Source organism: Mya arenaria, chromosome 1, assembly GCF_026914265.1.
Source record: "Mya arenaria isolate MELC-2E11 chromosome 1, ASM2691426v1".
Lineage (NCBI taxonomy): Eukaryota > Metazoa > Mollusca > Bivalvia > Myida > Myidae > Mya > Mya arenaria.
The window spans coordinates 19,247,103-19,269,609 of NC_069122.1; the positions used below are offsets into that span (position 1 = coordinate 19,247,103).

Sequence of the window (22,507 nt, forward strand, 5' to 3'; positions counted from 1 at the left end):
TTTTATCAAACAGTCCGAATTAATATAAGATGTGTCAATGTTAATTTATCATTCGGGTGTCCTTAAAAGACACACATTGGATACCAGGCATGCTCCATGTTCCAGGTCCAATGCCTGGAAGTACATATGCTCCGGGAAAGTATCCAACGTATGTGCCAGGTATGGTTCCAACTCCAGCTCCAGGCATGACATATGCTCCCGGTATCATATCGACAGGTAATTTACGGCATTTCATAAATCTTTCATATCGTTTGTTTATTATAAGGTGGTACATATCCCAGTATGATCACCACAACCTTTCCTTGGATGTATTCAAGTATGACATATGCAATGACCACCACACCTGCATCCTACCCTCATGGAGCAGGAACAGGTACAGTTTCTCTACGGCACTCTTCTGTAAGTTTGTATGTTGACATTTCAGGATGATACGATGCAAAAAGGGTGTGAGAGACCAACAATTCATTATTGCATTATTTCTGTTTTTCAATCAGTCTTAATTGTAATCGTTTGCAGGAATAAAACATAACATTGTTTGCTACATATTTTGGTGAAGAGCTTATTTGTAGTATAAATTTCGGTATAATTTTGAAATATTCTTATTCTGTACATTAAAAATAGCTCTACAATTTAAGGAAATGCACATGGAATGCATTAAAAACAGCAAACGCACCAATTTGTTCCTTTATTAAGGTTATAATACATAGTTGGAGTACTTCGTTGTTTGCCCTTAAAATGACCTCTAGTATATTACACAGGTGACCAACATGTTTTAATGCCTTTAACCAAACGGCCTTTAATAGTATAGCACATATTTGGAATACATATATATTTATTTATTGAATGGCAGGTAACTCCGGATCCACGCTACAGGAAGTTAAACACACGAGAGAAAATTTCCCCGAGACTTGGTTGTGGACAAACATAGTTTCTGAGTATGTTTTATAACTGTATACACGTGTCAGAAGTTCACATTCATATGTGCATTATCCCTTTTCCCGGTATTATTAAGGCAAGTATTAAGAACAAAGGATCGCGTCTGTTGATAGAGTAGACGTTTGATTAACATTTCATTACCTACATCATTGACCTAAGTCATATCAATCGATCTTGCTTAAAAAATCTCTGAAATTGTTTACATATATTTAGTGCTGAAAACGAACAAAATGTCGGCACCTACTCAAAACTTATTTTTTGAAACACAATCATGGTTAAAATATGAGGTTAGATCATTTAAAATGATAAGTTTTATTAGTTTATTTACTACCAACGAACCTTCAGAAAGTAATACAATTCCTGTATAAAGAGCAGATGTTCTCCATACCCACCAAATTGTCACTAAAAGTTAAGGAATAGCGAATTTTTCAGTTATAGATGAAACAATCAAATTAAGTCTTTAGCAGATTCTGTTATATATGCCTACGATCTGTACCTTTTGCAACTCGTATGTTTGTTTGGAAGGGTACAAAGGGTTTCGCAAGGTGTCAATTGAACATTTAAGATCATGTGTATACTTCAAGGTATTTGCTTCCAGGTTCTGTCGAAAGTGTTCTATAAAAAGATTTTGTTTTTAAAGAAACCTCTTTTATGTTAAGAAAATATGTGTCAACAGCTGACGAATTAATGTGTTGTCGTCGACTATTTCTCTATTACAAGCGTAGAAAATTAACACCGGATTTTAAAGTCTAAATAGCTGTAATGACATGTTTAACGAAACGGACTGATAAGAAAATTAAAACCCTAGGAAAGAAAGTGTTTCAGTGACTTTACCATATACTTCGGGTAAATCAAATGAGTGTCTGTCACCTTTTTTGTTTCTTGCTGTATCATAAAGAATACCATTTTTGTTACAAAGCAAAGCAAAGAAGCAAAACTGGTATTGCTTCCGTCTCATTTTAGTGTTAAAATCCTGCGCACTAGATTAGACAATATCCGGGAAGATGAAAGTAGGTTCTCCTACAACATAATTATATGTACGTGTACTGTAAATTAGACTGTGTATATTTGGGTGCATTTTCGTGTTTAAGTCAAAACGGCGCCGCTGTAATCTCTGCGACGGTTCCGGACATGATTACTTCCTGGTACGCGACGGCCTTCTCGGTTAACGCGTTGTCTGGACTTGGAATCACCGATGGTCCATCAAAGGTAAGCCTTATAATTAAGGTGTGGGATACATGTAAGTTATACTATTTTTATATTATTATGAAGAAAGCGTTAAACGGATATTGTTAATGTTGTTCAGGGTAGTGTCTTTGGTTGAGTACCAGTATTGAGTTCGAACAAACGACCACTTGGGTGGGAAATGGACACCTTTAGACTTTAGACTACACCCACTCTCATTTGTTTTGAAACATATAACTTCAATGCTATGTAAAATCTGTTATGTTATGAAAATATTGCTATTCTGACTGGAATAGAACAATTTGGAAAAAGACATCTTTGCGACTTGACAATCACACATTGTATGTTATGCTTCATGCCCTTTGGCTGCATAATAAACTGACCCAGCCGTTACACTATCACAACTTGTATATATATGTAATGAAACGTGCTGTGATACGAGAAACACCAGATGCAGTCCCTAGCTGATTGCGAATACATCTCACGCGATCGTAAAACATCCGGATATGGCACTAATTGGCTGGTTTTGAGATCATGGTACACATTTCGATAAGGCAAAGACAACAGTCAAGAATCAAAATACATGTACATTCTATGTTTGTTGAATCATTTGTATTAATTGCTTTATGTAAAATCCCTTATAACTTGTCTAAATATTTGATATTACATTAACTTGGGTATAGATGTTCGCAAAGATAATTTGCATACTTGTCATAAGCCATATGAAATAATTCAAGTGCAAAGTTATGTAAGTCAATCAACAAAGAAACCGGCTGATGGTGCATCGGAAACTGCACGTGATTTGATTGTGAAACCCTTTTTTGAGGGGTAAATGTTTAAGTTTCAGTATTGGTGAATTAAAACATTTAGCAAATGCAAGTTTAGTCCGAATGAATTCACAATCATCTGTGCACGGACCAAATGATTTCATAGATGAATCGCACTTCTGAAATATTCAATTTCAATAATACAATATGTACTATCTTTAAAGCACACATTTATCCTGTTATTAAAAAAAACACACCTAAAAGTAACAATTCCAAGACAGAAAAACACCTAGTTTATAAGCGACCGTTTGCACACGCCATGAACCTTATATAAACCATCCAAAACGTGTTGTTTCTAAGATAAGAGGTATTTCGAAGATTATTGGAGTATGATTACAATTGGAAGAACATGCGCTCTTCTTCAAAAATGCAATATGAATGAAAATATCATAACGTTGAAAAGTAATGCATTTTGGCAATGATTTTGCTTCCTTTTCATTTTAATTTAGTTCACGACGTTCCGGCCATTCTTCGTCAGTCTGAATCTGCCCTACTCTGTGGTGAGAGGCGAGCAGGTCGTCCTGCAATCAAACATCTTCAACTACATGGGCCAGGACCTCGACGTATGTGCAATTAAAAATAACTTATCAGTTATTTTAAACATTAGTGGATTTCTGTTGAGATATGTAGTTCTGCTGATCACGTGATATTTATCGAATATGCATATACAATCAAATGAACAATATATAACAGCGTAAACAGCGTAAAATCGCATTATTAGTAAGGAAAAATGGTGGAGACCATGTGAATAAATTAACGATTTATGTGAATTTGATTTATTAAATATTACATGGGTCTGCAATTAAATTAATATTAATGTGGAAAAAGCACGGATTTCATGTAGTTCAACTTTCCTTTTAATCACACCGTTACATCATATTTGGACAATCAACTTATGCACTACGAAATGAAAATCAAGTGTGTAAGAATAAAAATTATTCGCGCTTTCTGGAATCTGACTCTCTCATCAAAATAATGCCCGAGCATAAAACATTTCAGGTGACAGTAACATTGGATAAATCCGATGACTTTGACGTCATTCAAAACAAGAGTGGCCATGTGACATACCAATCCATAGATGTTGTCACTCAAATACACGTAAGTACAACAAGAGTGGCTATGTGACGTACCAATTAATAGATGTTTTGTCACTCAAATACATGTAAGTACAACAAGAGTGGACATGTGACGTACCAATCCATGGATGTTGTCACTCAAATACACGTAAGTACAACAAGAGTGGACATGTGACGTACCAATCCATAGATGTTGTCACTCAAATACACGTAAGTACACATAGAGCTGATCCGGTGCACCTTCTCGAGTCACCGGAGATTATGTTTTATTTAAAAACAGCTGTAAGGTCATGCGCTAAATATCTTGTTCCAAATTATCGCCGATCGGCTTCAGATAAATGGTGAACTTATAACCTGACTAAATAATAACAGCCAACTTAAATTACGTGCTTGTTGGCAATCTAATATAAGTTTGTTGTTGTTCACTTAAACTCCACAGACATGCAAATACATGGGCGTTAATACAGAGAATATTGTAACAAGCCACATTAGAAGGTTTTAATTGTGTCATCATTCTTAAATCAAATGGATACATTTGAAAAAGAAATAAGATGAGAATTCAATATGTATGCATATTCTTTCATTAAACTGTTGTGATAGCAATGAGAGTGTAATTCTTTGTGATGCAATCGTTTATGTAATTATCTCTTTTATTTGCTCCTCAGGTCAAAGCAGGAGCGGCAGCGTCAGTTTTCGTGCCAATTGTCCCTCGTATCGTCGGTCAAGCGGAGATATTCGTGAAAGCGCAGTCACCTTTCTCAGCAGATGGCGTCAAACGACAACTTAAGGTGCGGGGTTTTGACTAAAATAATATATATATATGTGTATATATATTATTTTAGTCAAAACCCCGCACCTTAAGTTGTCGTTTACTTTAACGATGAAAAGGGAATACATCTGTATCGAACTTCATTCCACGCTCTGTAATATTCCATCACACAGTTGAACAACAGCAAAACAAAACTTCAACGAGCATAATTTTATTTGTATTTATTTCAGTTTTTAAGGAAATATTTAATGTTATTGCAATGTATCATAACTTAAACATTTACTTTCAAGATTTTTACCAGACCTCATAATGCAATATTTTTCAGTCATATATAATTTATAGTGTGAACAAGATTCAAACGTTAATCCTTTTATGCAAACACGTCACTAGGTCGAGGCTGAAGGAAAGAAGATGCACTACAACGTTCCCTTACTGATAAGCGAGCTGAACCCGACCGACGTGGTTTTGGCTTTCCCCGATAACCTCGTGCCAGACTCGCAGAAAATTCAAGTTGCTGCTATTGGTGTGTGATTCCTTTTTGTTTTCGAAGTTTTTCCGGTTTCTTCTTAATATAAGTATATTGGATTTTTAAGGTAAATCTGTTATGACCGGCTGCTCAACTTTCCTAACCTAGTTTCCAGGGTTCAATAAAAGGGATTTCACCAATTTTTTTTAAAGTTTAATTGTCAATCATTGTAGTTTAAAGCTAGATTTGACAAGAAACCGCTGATCAATTGGCCATAAATAAATTTTTCACTATAGAACTGAATATTAATTGCCAAGTTCTAAGTGACATAATGAGCCCTTCTGTAAACAATCGTACGGCTTGTGCTTTTATTTTTACTATATTTTCTCGTTCTATGCGGCATAATGGCCACCGTATGTAAAGAGCTATATTACACTATAGTTTAATAATCTCGTTCTAGGCAATATAACGCTTTACATCTACGTTCTTATGGTTTTATTTTAACCATTTTGCTCCTTCAAGGTGATATTATGGGCCCTACCGTAAAGAATCTAAAGTCTCTGTTACGCTTGCCGACTGGTTGCGGTGAGCAGACGATGACGAGTTTTGCACCTGATGTGTTCGTGTACAACTACCTGCAGGCCTCAAATCAACTTACGCCGGAAATTGCAGATATGGCTAAACACTACATGAACAGAGGTTTAAAAGTTTAATTGATTTTCTTTTTTGTTTTATATATAATTGATCTACAACAAGCAGTTCTCAGTAAATATGACGTAAGTATGGCGTGTTTAACTGTGTGGTTTGTCATGCTGTTTCGATTTTAAAACTCTCATGCATCACAGGTTGGTGCTGTTTCTGTTTTTTTTTATTTCATATGTTATGGCGGCGCCATGGGTTAACTCAATTCCTTTTATGTAAAGGGTGTTTTCTAAACATGCAAAAACCTGACAATTTTAACGTTTAACTCGTCACTTGGCGTAAAAAACAATCAAAGGAATGAAACAATAGTTCGCCTCTTCATCAAATCAAAGCAATAATAGTGTATTAAAATATAAATAAATGTGTGGTTATAAATTGACAAACTGAAAAATAATTATTTACTAACTAGGCTATTTGTTTCAACTTTATCCAGGTTACCAACGTGAGCTTACGTTCCAGAGATCAGATGGATCCTTCAGTATCTGGGGCCAACAGGACTATCAGGGAAGCATGTGGTATGCATGTCTTATTCGTTTATATGTTCGCAAGTATAAGGCACAATATACAGCCATATTAGCATTTGACATTTTAAAGTACAGTTTTTGCCATAGAATCGTTTTGTTTTGAAAATTGGGTCGGATTGTATTTATAAACATTCTTCTTTTTTTTAAAGAAATGCACATTTGAATGATTACAATCCTGTTGTTTTGTTCAAAAATGCGTTTAGATTGAGATTGGGATATGGTTTAGTTAAGTTCGAGTAATTGGTGCCACAAGAGACGACAAGAGATGCAAATTGATACATTTATCAAGTACATTTATTTTTCTGGTTCTTTTGGGTACCAAATTATCACTATAAACCATTGCCTATGCTCAATTTGACAAACGGACTCCAGCACAGTTTATATCAGCTTATAATCGACTCTATAAAGCAAATAAAATAAACCTTTTAGTTCAAATAAAACATATCTATATGAAGTCTTAAGCGAAAAACAGTGTTGTCGAGGAAAGGGTATATGAAATAATATGCCTCATAATAAGCAAATCATAGTATATTTTAAAAGAAAACGTTGTTATTCATTCAACACTTTATTTTGTTATCCTTTCATTTGCCCACTTTTCGTTTGTTGTCATTTGTGTTAAGTGCTGAGATGGACTCGATTTAGCATACGACGAACCAATTTGTAAATATTGCTTTTGCACATCGTTTGGAAAGGTTTCCACTTATTAAAGCTTCTTTGATTTTCGGATTCAGGTTGACGGCGTTTGTATTAAAGTCGTTTTCCCAAGCTCACAGGCATATTTTTGTGTCCGACCATATGCTGCGTACTGCAACCACATGGATTTCGTACAATCAGAACTCGGACGGCTCTTTCCGGAGTGTTGGAGCAGTTCACAGTACCTCTTTACAGGTAATAATGTACTGTATTTAAATTCTTAAAGTCCTGTTAACTATATTTTGTGTGAGTTTTGACAATGTCATTGAGATGTCTTGACCGTAATGATCATACAATAGGTCATTAGGTATCCGATGTAAAATTATGCGACTGTTGGATGCCTGGTGACCCCACATAATGGTGTTATCGTTGTGCAGGGTTTTGATGAGGAGAGAAAGAATATGAAAAGTATATGATTACGAAAAAGTATAACAAACAAACCGTTTAGGTCTTCAAATATTGCATAATATGTCATTTACGTCCGATTTCAGTAGAAAAAAAGAACTGTTTGTACTAAACTGTTATACGTTTTATATTATACGTGATTTGTCATTTATTTTTTAAGTAATTAGTAAGCAAGACTCTTTTAAATTATACTTAAATTATAAGGGGTCTCCTGTTCTCAAACTGTTACATTTGTACAAATGGCTCTATGACAAAGCCCCACATCTGGACATCAGATAACATCAAGACACTTCAAAATCAGAGAACAGTTTGAATCGAACCAAAACTACCATTTCAAACTTGAATGTTGTTTATGCTTCCGAAGAATATTCATTCCAGAATGTCTTAAATTCGCGACGCCCTAGTGATATGAATCACGTTCTCTTTCACAGGGAGGCAGTTCATCTAAGTACAGTCTGACAGCGTTTGTGCTGATTGGCCTGTTAGAAGCTGAGCAAGTACTTAAAGTAAGGCCGATAGAAATTGGTTTGTATTGATATATTTTAAAACCATTGTGCAGTTACTTGTCAAAGCATTAGAAAGACCACTCTCGTTGGTATAATGTTATGTGCAAGTATGACTTGTTGACGCCATACCAAACTTACATTTTCATATTCACATCAGAAAGGAAATCAAACGTTGGACGCCTTGATGAAAAGCTTATTTGCTAACTGATGAGATTAATGAACACCTTATACAAGAGGAGCTACAAAGTGTCAAAAATAGATCGAGTATCAAGCTACCATTAGGCGACTAAAACGAGTTTCAAGTGTAAACGAAATCGCAATGACATGGCTCTGCAGGAACAAAAGATACGACACGGGTAGTTGTCATTAGGAAAATGATTTGTCATATTTTATATTGTTTTATAGAATGAATACCGTCTCACCAATATTGCTGCAAAGGCTCGCGGATTTCTTGAGCTGCATCTAGCCAATTTGAATCATCAGTCTAATGTGGAGTTGATTAACGATACTTATGATCTGGCAATTACTGCTTACGCACTGGCCAAAGCGGGAAGTGTCCGATCGTTTGACGCCTACACCAAGCTGAAGAGCAGAGCAACCACAACTAAAGGTTCGGTGAATTACACTTCCGGACATAGAGTTAAGGTTTCAACTCAATAAAGTATAACAGTAGTTTTGGTTTTAACTAAATAAATTATTTGAGTAGAATCAGCCCAATTCGGAAAGAGCATTTTTTCCCGCTTATATATTACGTTTTTATGTGCTTCACGTAACGCAAAAAGCTTTGTGCGGAATGAGCTTAATGCGTTCTAACTCGTGCTAATCCCAAAATTTTCATTAGCCGCCGTATTCGGCACACAGCCTTAATGATATATTATATATAGCGTGTGAGGTTTTAATAAAAAACACAAACCACCCATCCACATTGTTGCTGTACTTTTTTATGTAAATTGGAATTAAAACATGTAAAATGAAGATGTAAAGACATAATGTACTATTCGACAAGTCAATAGGTTTGAAAAGGCATAACCTAAAATATATGGATAAGAAAAGTACATTTCCAAATATGATATTCTGTGTAGGCGGAGCTTGAAAGAACTCTAAACGTTAAATTGCTTAACGTTTTGTGATAACACCGATTATCCGTTTCATTGGCTGAAATTGAATGTTGTATTCTGATGTCTAGTTTTAGTTGACTGTATCGGTGAACTAATAACAAATGTTATAGTTTTGTTCAAGTATAAGTAATGCAATTGAATATGAAACCGATTATTTCAAATAGATAAACATGCTGTTACACAGTACTGTGTATTTTACAGACGGCAAGATGTTCTGGCGAATTCCAAGGGCTCAGTACACGTACAGCTACTGGGAAAGTTTCTACGCTCGAGAGTCACCGCTTTCCGTGGAAGCCACTGCCTACGCACTACTTTACCTCGTTCAGACCAGACAACTTTCTGAAGGGATGCCACTCGTTAAGTGGCTCGTCTCCCAGCGTAATTCACTCGGAGGTTTCACGTCTACGCAAGACACGGTTATTGGTCTAGAGGCCTTGTCAGCCTTCGGGTACGTTACCACCGCAAACCTGGACCTTAATATCGATGTGAATGGCGTTCATTATAACAAGAGTATGCATGTAACAAAGCAGGAGGCAATGGTCATGAAGCTACTAGATGTAAGTCATTAGTTCAAGATCATAGGTTTAATTATAATTTACTGAATATTTTCTATCGTTCCAAAAAATCAACGAAATGTAATTCTGTCCAGTGAAATTATTAATGCATATCTTATTTGAATACTTGGTCTTCAAACATGACATCAAACCATCGTATACTTTTCATAATTGCTGTTACCGAGGTATAAATACAACTCTTTCATACAGGGATTGGCTTTAAACCACACAATAATTTACGCATTGAATTATATCATGTAATGTGCAAAGTCGTGTGCTAAAACGTAATGAATGAAAAAACCTCAATTTACACATTTGCGTTAAACTAGGTTCCGTCCAGCGCCATTCCAGCCTTCAGGCCACATGGCGTGCACACAACTCCGGCCAACTCCCCGCTTCCATCGATAAGCATTGAGGCACACGGAAACGGGTCCGCTCTCGTGCAAGTAAATATTTTCTTACAATGAAGTATTACATTTTGGTAAATTTTGTATGAAAGCAATAGTCTAATTGAATATGCAGATTAATATTTGACGTTACTTGCTCGTTCAGCTTTTTAGCAAAACAGTACAAGCATGAACGTCTCCTAAAGCGAATATAACCAAATCAAAGCATGGGCTCCTAAATTCGTTAAAATGTGTAACCTTATTTATACATTCATATAATACATATTTTGTTAACATTAATATTGGTGTTTCAGATTTGTTTTTTTTTTCCAAATGACCGCTTAAAATGGTGTTCTACTTCTAAACCTTAGGTACAATGACGGTCGGAAATTTGTACCCTAATGTACACCGATGCCATTTTGCAGGTTTCAGTATCGTTCAATGTGGAGACTGAGCCAGCTGCTCCAGCGTTCAACCTAACATCTGAAGTTGTGCAAGAGTCGCTACATTCCATTGTCGTAAAAACGTGCGCCAGGTAAGAACACGCTAGTTAAACTTAACCGCATAAGATGTTCAAGAGTCGCTGCACTCAATCTTTAAAATGTGAGCCAGGTGAGAACACGCCAGTTAAACCTAAATACAGTAGATGTTCAAGAGTCGCTGCACTCCATTGTTAAAATGTGAGCAAGGTGAGAACGCACCGGTATAAACTAACAGCTGAGAAATCGCTGCATTTCATTGTCCCTCAAATGTTTATCTTCTTACTGGTAGTAACTTCCTGCTGTTTCAACACGTGAAATAGCTTTTTAAATAGGACATGCCATTATCTTTATAAGTGTTGAGATTTTACCGAAGATATTCGTAAGCAGCATGTTAAAGAAAATGTCGGTTTTGCCAGATTCTTCTCTTGTTCAGAATCATGCATCTTTTTAAATACGCGTGGTTCAAATTAGATAGCAATCAATTAGTTGTCAAAGGTAAAAGGGTTGCCTAAAATGATGCCTTAAACTGCCCAAAAGATCTTAAACAGACAAGGTATAAATACATTTTAAATCATTTTCATTGCCCTTATTTTCAGGTACCTTTACTCCTTGTACCATGGACCGGGCATGGCGGTCGTAGAAATCGATATGCCAACAGGTTTCGAGGCGGACCTTGAAAGCAAGAATTCTGACATCTCCTTATCCAAAAAGTCTGAAATCAGGGACCAGAAAACCGTCGTTCTCTACTACGATGAGGTATGTTTTTGTTGACAGGAATTGAGACATTTTCCTTACAAAAAGTCAAGAAATTCATTTGTTATTGACCAAATCTTGGTAAACATTGTTCAACTGTATATTTCGTTTTATTTTTAAATTAACGCATATTTTATCTAATATTTTTCAGAGAAAATTACCTTTAAATGATTATAGTTGGGTAAGGTATGGTTTAAACGTCAAATTACATTTCTTAACCAAAGTATGTATATTTTAACCTCTCACATAAATTTTAGATTGGTCCGTACGGAGACACCTGCTCCTATGTTGAAATGATCAGATCCGACCTCGTGGCCAACCTGAAGCCTGCTCCAGTCAGAGTCTTTGACTACTATGAGCCAGGTAACGTTTCTTGCATAACTTTGCATTCATGCATGTAGGTGTATATTGCTCTTAATTACCTTCCTTCGATTTTGAACGACAACAATACTCATATTGGAGTCATAATCGAGTAAATGTACTGTGAATTTCCCAAAACCAGATTTGGTGTATGTTCTAAGACAAATGAATTAAGCAAAGCAAACACGTAATTCAGCTGATAGAAGCAGGATTATAATGCTCTTTTGTAACGAAGAGACAGTCAATTTGTGACGCTATAGCGATTACGAAAAGTTAGTTTTCGACATTTGAGGGAGCATAATTTAATACTGCGATTTAATTTGCGTGTTGATCAATCAATGCAAAATGTAAAGAAAAAACTTACAGTGGCAGTTGACTTTCTTTTAAGTGTACAGTAGATTGACAGGCTATAGATGTTGCATTTAATTCGAAATTCAGTCGGTGTATTTATGCGAAGTAGAGCTACGATCATTCAAGTTTCAGACATTTAGTTCATTTGCAAGCATTATTAAGGTTTGAACTCACAGCAACATTTGAGTGAGGCGGCCATCCATACAGCAAGTTCACTTTCATTTGTCTCTACCATTGCGATATGAAAGAAAATGATGGAAGTTCCTATGTTTAAATACTGTATATTTATCAGAGGTACTTAAACCATGATATTGTTCAGAACACATTGTAAATCTTTTCATCGGCACTTTTGTTTGTATTTAGATAACTACTTTGAAAAAAGTTAGATTGCCGGTGATACTTGGTTTATAGCATTGGTGTCCTTTCAATTGCCGTGATCATTGACGATGTTATCATGTTGTTTTCAGAGCGATTCAAGGCCTTGGCATTCTACGAGTCGAGTGTCCTGCGGGATTCCTCCTTCTGTGATATCTGCGCTGACTGTGGATGCTAATCATGTTCGCTTTCGGCAATGATTTTGAAACCAGTTAATATGGGAATACTTTAAAAGCAAATAAATGTCCATTACACAATAACTTTGTTCTTTATCGAATATTGTAATTGTTTTCTTGTCGCAACATATAATTGCGTTTAGTTTATTATAGTTAATTTTGTACTTTATTACTTTTATTCTATTAGCCCGATTGTAACGAAAGTTGATAGCTCAAAGAACAACCCTTGCTCACAGAATCACCCTCGATGCCGTTTTGTATTTAAAACACAGAACTGGAGTGCTTTGAAAGACACAACAAAGTGCACGTTGTTAGACTGGAACACACACCCTACTATCCTTGAGTTGTCAAAGATTGATTAGTTGTAAATTCTTTTTTATGTCGTTACTTTACAAAGTTCTAATGATTATTGTAAGAAATGATGTTAAAGACTGATTCGTTTAAAAAAAATGTCGCTACTTTGGAAGCGCTAATGATTATTGTAAGAAATGATACAAAAATTACACACAATTGAGATAAGAGAGTCAATCACAACTTGATTTTAAATATATATTTTTAACCGTTGGCCCATTAAAACAGCGAGCATAGGTTGCGATCGATTGCATAATGACTTGAAACGATTTATTTTGAAAACAATAACGTCTTTAAATAACGGTCTGACCTAGGGCCGGCTAGGACCATGCATATTTGGTGGTAGGTTGTCCCTGACATGTAGATTACTAAACTCTTGTGTGTTTTCTTGTGTCAACAGTCATGGTCGCGTCCGACAGCATTATGTTAACTTCGGCAATACCTAGTGTACTTAGCATTTACAAATAAGCCGGTTACTGGAGAGGCGGTGCATGCTCAACAGCACTAGAGATCTAAAACATGACGCCTGCAAACACACACACACACACACACACGCACGCACACACACATTCATGGCTTAAGCATCCTTTTAGGACTTAATATGTTATAAAATATAACTATAATATGAAAGAGAAATAATAAGAAAGTGCATGTTTACGGAATTACATCCAAACTCAATATATGACGTGATGTTTGTACATATCGATACCCAGTTTAGTTTGAAAGGAATGTGCAGAACACGCGGTATTTCTACCGTACAAAACTAAGTAGATTACAGTACATATTTTAGATTCACCAATCATTTAATATGATTTGCGTTTTCAGCTATTAAATACACGGTTACAATTTTGTTATCAGTGATTAGTATTTCCCATTAATGCATTATTAAGTAAGTTGTTTAATACATTAATTATTGCGTCTAAAAATACTTGCCTTTATAGGATGCTTAGATATTATGGACGCTACCGCAGTTTAAATCGCCTTTTTCGCCTTTCTATTTGACCATCAAAAAATGTACTACAGAGTTGCAAAGGTCTGACTTCATACATGTAATAATGCAGATATAAGGAATCAGGTAATTCAACCCTATTTTCAACTTGCAGTAGGTTTTAAGTCTGCCTATTGTTCATTTACAGACAAATGATGTCTTTAATTATTGTGTAACTAAAGTTTAGTTTTCGATAAAGTAGAAATATCTTAAAAGCAACAAACATCTGAAGTGTGATGACAGACACCATAAATGATATATGTTGTCGTTTATAGTTGCCAATTAGTTGTTATTAGTTATGAAATAATGAGAAATTCAATCAATCATGTGTAATAGGCTTCTACAATGATTGATTGAATTTTTCATTATTTCATTCCATACATTTCTCTAAACTGTATATATCATCCATAATTTGTATAATTGTATGTTTGTATTGGTTCAATATGTCACCAAAAAGGTTAAAATATACAATATCACAGAAATAAGAAACTTTAAAGGAACTCACTCACATATTTGATGTAGGATAAAAATATCAACATTTATATTCAGTTATTTTTAATCACTTAGTTGAACAAACAGGAACCATTAACTGGAAAATACTCATTTAAACATACTTTTGTGAATCCAAGCCAAAAATAAAGTTTTCAACAGCGTTATTAATGCTTTTCGGTAAATAAGAGCTTGTTACGAGCTTGTTATGTGACGTATTTAAAGCTGCACTCTCACAGATTTACCATTTTTACAACTTTTTCATTTTTTGTCTTGGAAAGAGCAAATTTGTGTAAATATCTGTGAGCCAATGATTTTCATATGTCCTTTCTAAAATTAATGTTTTATGGCTTAAACCGTTTACTAACGGTTTTAGAATAATGCATAAAACATCAATTTTTGAACTGAAATATAAAAATCTGCGATCCAATTTTTTGCCAGCAGTCTTATATAACTGTTTTCCATGGAGTTTTGCAAAAGTTGGCACGTTCCAAAAGAAACAACAAAATAGTTGTCAAAACGTTCAATCTGTGAGAGTGCAGCTTTAATGTTGTCATAAGATGAAACAATATCAAAAGTATTTGTAATATCACAGTCCTAAAATTCAGCACAGCCACCCAAGACCTCTTTGGTTTGCTTTTGCAGAGCCTGTTTGTTATAAGCAGTAAATAATGAAACACTTCATAAAATAATAAGAAAGATATATGATACGTATAAATCTCAATGCTTTCTATATGAAATTCCTAATTGCCTATCACCTAAGTGACCCAGGTTTAATTCTCGCCTAGGCCACAACGATTGTAAAACAAGCTATTGCAACTTATATTAATCACTCTTGTTGGCACGATGTTGTGCGAGAGTGTGGTCTTGTGATGTGGGTGAAACCGGAGGAAACCCACTTGTCCGACTTGGTGACCACAAAACAAACACACATGCGCCCAGGCCGAGAATCGAACCCGGGTTGCCTAGGTGAATATGTGTTCATTTTTTCAAAAGTTCATAACATTTTATAAAATTATTGAATACAGATCTTGTGAATAAATAAAAAGAAGCAATGAATTTATTGAAAAATAAACAAACTCTTGATAAGACTAGCTTTTTACTGCACAATGTTTGCCTAAAAATATGTATATTTGCAATAAATATATACATACATGTGCAGGTCTGTTATGTTTCTTCAAAAAAATCTTGAATACTTTTTTAAATGTCAGAAAGAACGGTTATATATATATATATATATATATATATATATATATATATATATATATATGCAACTTTATTTGTTAAATGCGTTCTTACCCATATTGCATTGCCATACTTGTTCGTACAGACCGACGGACATTTGTTAGGTATTATTTTGGTATTTTCTTCAAGTGAATAGATTTATTTTTTTTCAGAATTTACATTAATTAGACAAATATCGGTTTGTTCTGGCATAGCACTTAACATATAAGTTTGTTTTTTAAATATGTGCGAGCTTAGAACAACGTCAGTAGTTAATGTTTATTTCTTAAAATACACTTCCGTGGTTCCGTCATACCGAAAACAAGTCTTCCTATGCAAGGGAAAGTGGTGGCTCAATTCTGACTTCAACAACACGCCAAATATAGTATAAATAAAGTTTGACTACATTTCCGGCGCCCTCTGGTCGTGGACCCGCATCGCGTTTGGGAAGGTACACTTAGACGTAACGTCAAAAGGTCAGGCCAAGTCGAAAATCGTAATATATGATTATATTTGTTTTTACATATTTTCCTTATTACTCTATCAACTACAATAAATTTCATATACCTATATTCAGAAATAAAATGCGCATCTGTCCCTCTATTTCAAATACAACTATTTTGAGCAACTCTTAGATAACACATCATTTTAGCGGCCATTTTCTTCCAAAAAATGAGGATGACGTGTAACTTAAATTTGCAACGGAAACGACGAAATATGCGTTAAAAACGTTAATAATCTTTTATTTTGCCGGAATACACGTCAGATTCCTAAGCAGACGTCATTAAGTATTTGACGTCATTTTCACCCGTTTCCGTTTAAATGCAAACAACATGGAAGCAGATCCAGAGAAAGGTAAAATTAGTGACACTTGCGTTTTAACGTGTGTTTTTTATTTTCGTTTTTTTCAGCTTTAAGACTTATTATTCGACTGCATTTTAAATGATACCATTGTTCTATGGCTAAAAAATATGGGTTTTTTTATAGATAAGCTAGCATTTGTTTAATTTCAATATCATTAAGTTGATCGGTTTTATTAGAATAATTGTTATGTCTTAGAAATGTCCACTTTGACGCCGTAAATCGTGTCTTATCACTTTGGCGACGCTTTAAGTGCTCAATACTAAACCTTATTTTTGTGCCGTAACAATGAAAATATGCATGAAAATACATGCTTTATGTAAAAGCCACACAGAAAAAAATGGTTATTTTGTATTAAAAACACGAAATATATTCGCTTTTTTCATATGTCTTAAAATTGTCCACCGACGTTAAAACGTAATACAACAAATATAAGCTTTCATGCATTAAATGAACACACTTCGGACTCATGAACTCATTTTACGATAAGCTGGTCGCTTGTGTTTATATTTGTATATGCAAATAAGTATAAAAGTTTGTTCATGATATATATTTTTCAACTTATACTAAGAGTTGTTGGGGTTTTTTTCCAAATGACCATGTATCATGTACTGCACATATATCAAAATAAGACGCATTTAGATAATATTTATCTATTATCTAAAGGTAAGATTACAAACTAATGACCAACTTGTTCATATTAGAATCCGGATATGACTGCGACTTCAAATATGTAATAATAACGTTTAAGTTATAAATACTAACGTGATCTTCAAATGGACGTCGATTCAACGTCATTTAGGCGTTACACATTTTAGCCTGACCTTTAGACGTTACGTCTTGACATTGCATTACGTCATTCAAAAAACAAACCAGCTTGGTGCTCCGAAAACAATAAGCATACAAAGTTCCAAAGACATGATTTTATCCGTAAGCTCTCTCGTGCAGTATCTGCGAGTGCGCCAAAAGTTGCGGGACCCCTATTCTGCAATTTTGATGGCTCCCCTGTCACTAGATATCGGTTCAAAAAGGTGCTCAAAAAGGCATCGGGAGTGGCAAGTCTTGTCTACACGGTTCAGTTATCATATGTTTATGATTGGTGCGGCCAGCACAGCACTTATTAAGGGTATGTCTGCTGAGCAATCTGGTTAATGTCCCCGATCTGTTATCAATTCATTACAATGAACTATCAGGATTTGGCCATAGCTGACTAAGCGCTACCACTTTTATAAATATGTGCATTTTTCCTTTTTAAGAAGTGCTTATTAGGTTTGGTTGTGTTCCGGCTTAGGTACAATACATAACAGTTATGTTTGCATGCGTGAGAATGTTCTTACGGGGTGTGTAAGCACCGAAATGTACTTGCTATGCAATCAGATCTCAAAATATGCACAAGTCTGATTCGGGAGAAAAGCTCCTGGCACCACAGTCTGCACACTATTAAACCGAAATCGTAACCAACCTGCAGTAAAAAAAGTTCTAACACGGTACCACAATCTCTGATTTCCGAAATATGTCCGGTCAATAAAATTATCAAATAAAATATAAATCGTACTCACGTTTGTTCATGTAAACATAGGACACAGCTCCACCACGGAAGTGTCGACAGCTATTTTTCTTTGCACCACCGTAAAGTGGTGGAGCTGGCGTTTACAGGCCGTGGTACTGTGGAGCGTGAGTGTAATGGCATGTGTGGTGTCAGCTCAGAGCTCCCCTTTTGAAGTATGTTCTTTAAAATGTACACTCTGGACATTCCATACATGCTTGATACGCTGCCCGGGGGGCGGGGGATTCCCCCTGCTTTTTACTCTGGCTCCCCTTCAACAAGGGTGGATATCTCTAATAAAAAATAAATAAAAACAAATGTGTCATTTTGAAAAATAAATGTAGACTTAATTGCTTGCTTTTACAAAATAAATCTGACACCATAAACTTAATTCAGTGCTTTTCAATAAAAAAGAAATGCTAATTGAAATGAATTATTGTTAATTAAAAGATGTAGGTTAAAATTAAAGAATGCTACGGAGTGAATAATGATTTAAGATGAAAGCCCCCATATTTTAGAGCAAAATCCCCTTCTTCTATTTAGAAAATCCCATGGGAATCCAAATGTATGGCTTGTATGCCATCCTTAAAATATTGTTTGTGGCTTGATAATTTTCAAGTGCATCTATTACATTGGGAATTTTCGTTATTTGTTTGAAATGAAATAGGCAGTAAAGTGGTAATATTTATTTCGATATATTTTAGATATTCTTTCTAACCCCTTTCAAAGTAATATATGGTGTCACTAGACATCAAGTATCTTCCATGGCCGAGAGTGTAAGATAGGTTCATCCAAACCCGAGCGTAAAGTGTTTTGCGGAAACGAGGTTTACATAGTTTTAAATAGTTCTGAGGACAGTGCAGCATTATTTCTTGAACAGAGCGTGCAAAAATATGTTGCCATTTGAAGCGAGAAATAATTAATTAGGATTTTAAATATTGCTACAAGACAAGGTTTCCATGATGCTACAGACGACAATCTTCAACAAGGAAGGTAATTGTGTGATGACCATTAAAAAAGAGTTCCATACGGGTACTTGTATATCCTTGCCAAAGGGCAAGATAGGAAATTCTAGCATGGTCAAGTTTTGGATCTACTTAACTAAAGTGGGAGAAATCAACATCTACATTCATATAATTTACCACATAATACATTTACCTGAAATAAGATAACAACATCAGTTATTTAAATTAATATTTTGTATGTCTTAAATATAAAACCTTTTTCCACATTTGTTTAAGTTTGATATGCTGTGTTAAAGGTAAGTCATCCATCATTCTGATGCAAAGATGTGCATTTTACATACAAATATTTTCAAAACGTTTTTTTCAAATTTAAATTTTAATCTTAAACAGGGAAAAGTGTTTTAAACAGTTTACCTTATGACTTAGTTTTTTACCCAAGATGACTGATATCCACAACAGCCTAAGATACAATGCAGACAAATTTTCGGACCAAGTTTTATAAAGATTTTATAACAGCCTTTGAAATGTATATTAGCATCGAAATATTCATCGGATGTTTAAAGCTGCACACTCATAGATTTACCATTTTTTACAATTTTTTATTATTTTTTTCTTGGAAAGGACAATGTTTTGCGTAGATATCTGAAAACCAATGAAATAAGATTGCTAACAAAAACCAGATGGTAGATTTTCATATATCCGTTCGAAAATTAATGTTTTATGGCTTAAACCGTTTTAAGAAAAATGCATGAAACATCAATTTTTGAACTTAAATATAAAAATCTGCGATCTATGTTTTTCTCAGCGGTCTTACATAACTAGTTTCCATGGATTTCTAAAAAAATGGCTCGTTCCAAGACAAAAAATAAAATAAGTTGTCATAAGTTGTCATAACGTTCAATCTGTGAGAGTACAGCTTTAAATATTTGAAACTTTATTTGCATTCAACAACTATTCAACACTATTTCTTGGAGTTTAACCGAGATCTATTTATTCAATTTTGAACAATATAAGTCAAACTGACTAAACTTCTTGAAAATGTGTTTACATACAGTATTTACATACAGTATATTATGTTTTGGGGCAAGGGGGAAAAAATCATGGGGAGGGGGAAAACTAATCCATTTTTTTCATGGGGAGGGGGGGAAGGGATTTGTATTGGGTTGGTTGGGGTGGAAGTGTTCAGACCGATTGAGTTTCAAAACGTTAACAGCCCTGTGTTTTACGACGCAGAAAAGCAAATTTCTAATGCGTAATTATTTTCATAAACGGTAATAAGAATATCCCGTTAGTAATTTTATTCAAAATTGTGGTCTTTAAAGACGATATTTACTTGCTTAGTGATTCCAGACGTCAGTATCTAAGTTTTAAAAATATAAATGATTTGTCACACATTTTGAAGACAAGTGCATTTTATAAAGAATGAGCGAGTCACCTGAAATATCACTCCGAAACTACTAAATAAATAAATTTAGCATCAAACGGCAAATATTTCCGTTTCTTTCCAATTTCCAATTACTATCTAGATAACATTTATTTAAACATTGCTACTTTTTAGGGGGATTTGGGAAAGCACTGTGCTGAATAGAAAACAACATTTCTAGGTATAGCAAAATTTGTCAACATCAAAAAGAAAGTGACTTTATAAAGGTCAATCAAACCAATTGATTGTTTTACCTAGCAGATAGCAAACCTGCAGTAATTGGTGCAAATCTTGGGCTTTATAAGGGTACCTATTGCAACGATTTAACTAGAATATTTGGGAACTTTGTGATTATCCCCATGTTTGACTTTTGATATAAGGAACAGGTTCATGACATTCAAAGTATTGTCTAGAACATATTTTCATAGTTAAAGGGTGATAGTTTTGTTGTCCGGTTAGCGCAGTGGTTAGCGCGCTCGCTTCTCACCTAGGCGACCCGGGTTCGATTCCCGGCCTGGGCGCATGTGAGTTTGGTTTGTGGTCGTCACGCCGGACAAGTGGGTTTTCTCCGGGTTCTCCGGTTTCCCCCACAACACAAGACCACACTCTCGCGTAACATCGTGCCAACCAGAGTGATTAATATATTATTGTTATAACTTGTTTCATAATCGTTGTTAAATAAAAATAAATATATATTGTTCAGAACTTTTTAAAGTTAACAACACGATTAACGACATCGTTGTTAACTTTTCAAAGTGCAATAGTTGATGATATGTTAATAAATGTAATAAAACAAGAACAGCTGAAACAGTTGTCTCAGATAGTATTAGAAATACTGCAGACCAAAAGTGTATCCATTAAACTTACAGAGCAGAAATGATTTGAAAGTTAACAATATGGCGTAAACAACGTTGTTACCCTTAAGAAAGTTCTGAACAATCGGTCCAGGGTCTATTTCTCTTGGCTCTTTTAACCTCTCATATTCGGCTGTTTCAAATGCCAAAAAAGTTAAAATATTAAATAAGAATGCAAAAATTCTTTAGGACAGAAACTGGTCCAATGTGTTAAAAATATCCTCACCCTTTCTCTAATAAAACATTTAACTACTGGTGAACATTGATTTATTGACATTTTTACTTATAATCTTATTTATTATATAATAATTATAATAACAATTATTAATTTATTGTTAGTGATATTCAAGTAGTTGTTTAAAAAAGTTTCTCCCAATTCAGGTTGCATTTGATGAAGTGAACATTGTATTCTTGTATGTATTTTCAAGTTCACTCAGGATTTATATCATATTTGAAGATAATTATGTGATTTTTAATGATATTTTGCAGGACCTCTTTCTTGGGTGGATGGATTCAGAGATGACCCCAGAGATGCGGCCATGACTGCGGTACATGGACGTTATAGATAGTGTCTGTAAAGAAATGATGATAGCAGAAAAACGAAACTATTTCGATATGGTTTTCTGGTGTAAAATCAACAGACAAGGTGTTAATAATTTGTGGGAAAATAGTGTCTTAGCTGAAATCTATTCTGCAAATTCATAATAAAGTGGTGAACTGGAGTGATTTTACATATATATAACAAGAAGAGCAATTTCGTTGTGGGCCGTGACCAGGTACCAACATTTCTTAGTACCCAAACGGTACTCTATATACATTCAAATCTAATTTTGATGCAAGACATCAAAGACGCAACTGATTAAGTTTAAATGATAATTTGAATGAAGGTAATCATGAGCTAAAACGTTCCAATGAGTGATAAAAATGAAAGACAGCGTAGAAGTTATGTGGAAAATGTCTAATACACATACGGTTGATACCAGGTGCGTACTTGCCTATGTCTGCCTCTTTCAGTAATATTAGCATTACGCTGTTATGTTATGGTGGACGTAGGCATATACCATACGGAGCTCCTCGGCCATTTTTATAAAAAACAACCTCGGATGTATTTGGACGGTTTACATACTCAAAAAGTGGTACGTTTAAGTCCGCTTCAAGTAGA

The 22,507-nt window shown here is 34.8% G+C and overlaps 2 protein-coding genes across 3 annotated transcripts in view; one reads left to right on the forward strand and one right to left on the reverse strand.

Moving 5' to 3' along the window:
• LOC128217799 (CD109 antigen-like) overlaps window positions 1-12,674 on the forward strand; it is a 31,440-nt gene extending 18,766 nt beyond the window's left edge. For both annotated transcript variants that reach the window (XM_052926330.1, XM_052925591.1), the window contains exons 21-38: window positions 106-216; window positions 851-935; window positions 2,028-2,145; window positions 3,398-3,511; window positions 3,948-4,046; window positions 4,690-4,812; window positions 5,184-5,316; window positions 5,782-5,958; window positions 6,395-6,476; window positions 7,217-7,373; window positions 8,015-8,089; window positions 8,495-8,699; window positions 9,409-9,764; window positions 10,091-10,207; window positions 10,573-10,682; window positions 11,226-11,385; window positions 11,640-11,745; window positions 12,561-12,674. In XM_052926330.1, the coding sequence (XP_052782290.1) occupies window positions 106-216; window positions 851-935; window positions 2,028-2,145; window positions 3,398-3,511; window positions 3,948-4,046; window positions 4,690-4,812; window positions 5,184-5,316; window positions 5,782-5,958; window positions 6,395-6,476; window positions 7,217-7,373; window positions 8,015-8,089; window positions 8,495-8,699; window positions 9,409-9,764; window positions 10,091-10,207; window positions 10,573-10,682; window positions 11,226-11,385; window positions 11,640-11,745; window positions 12,561-12,646 (2,414 nt within the window). In that variant the 3' untranslated portion in view covers window positions 12,647-12,674. The remainder of the gene's footprint in view (window positions 1-105; window positions 217-850; window positions 936-2,027; window positions 2,146-3,397; window positions 3,512-3,947; window positions 4,047-4,689; window positions 4,813-5,183; window positions 5,317-5,781; window positions 5,959-6,394; window positions 6,477-7,216; window positions 7,374-8,014; window positions 8,090-8,494; window positions 8,700-9,408; window positions 9,765-10,090; window positions 10,208-10,572; window positions 10,683-11,225; window positions 11,386-11,639; window positions 11,746-12,560) is intronic.
• The window catches only part of LOC128224324 (tRNA N6-adenosine threonylcarbamoyltransferase, mitochondrial-like), a 451,923-nt gene that overhangs the window by 340,304 nt on the left and 89,112 nt on the right, over window positions 1-22,507 (reverse strand). The window lies entirely within an intron of this gene.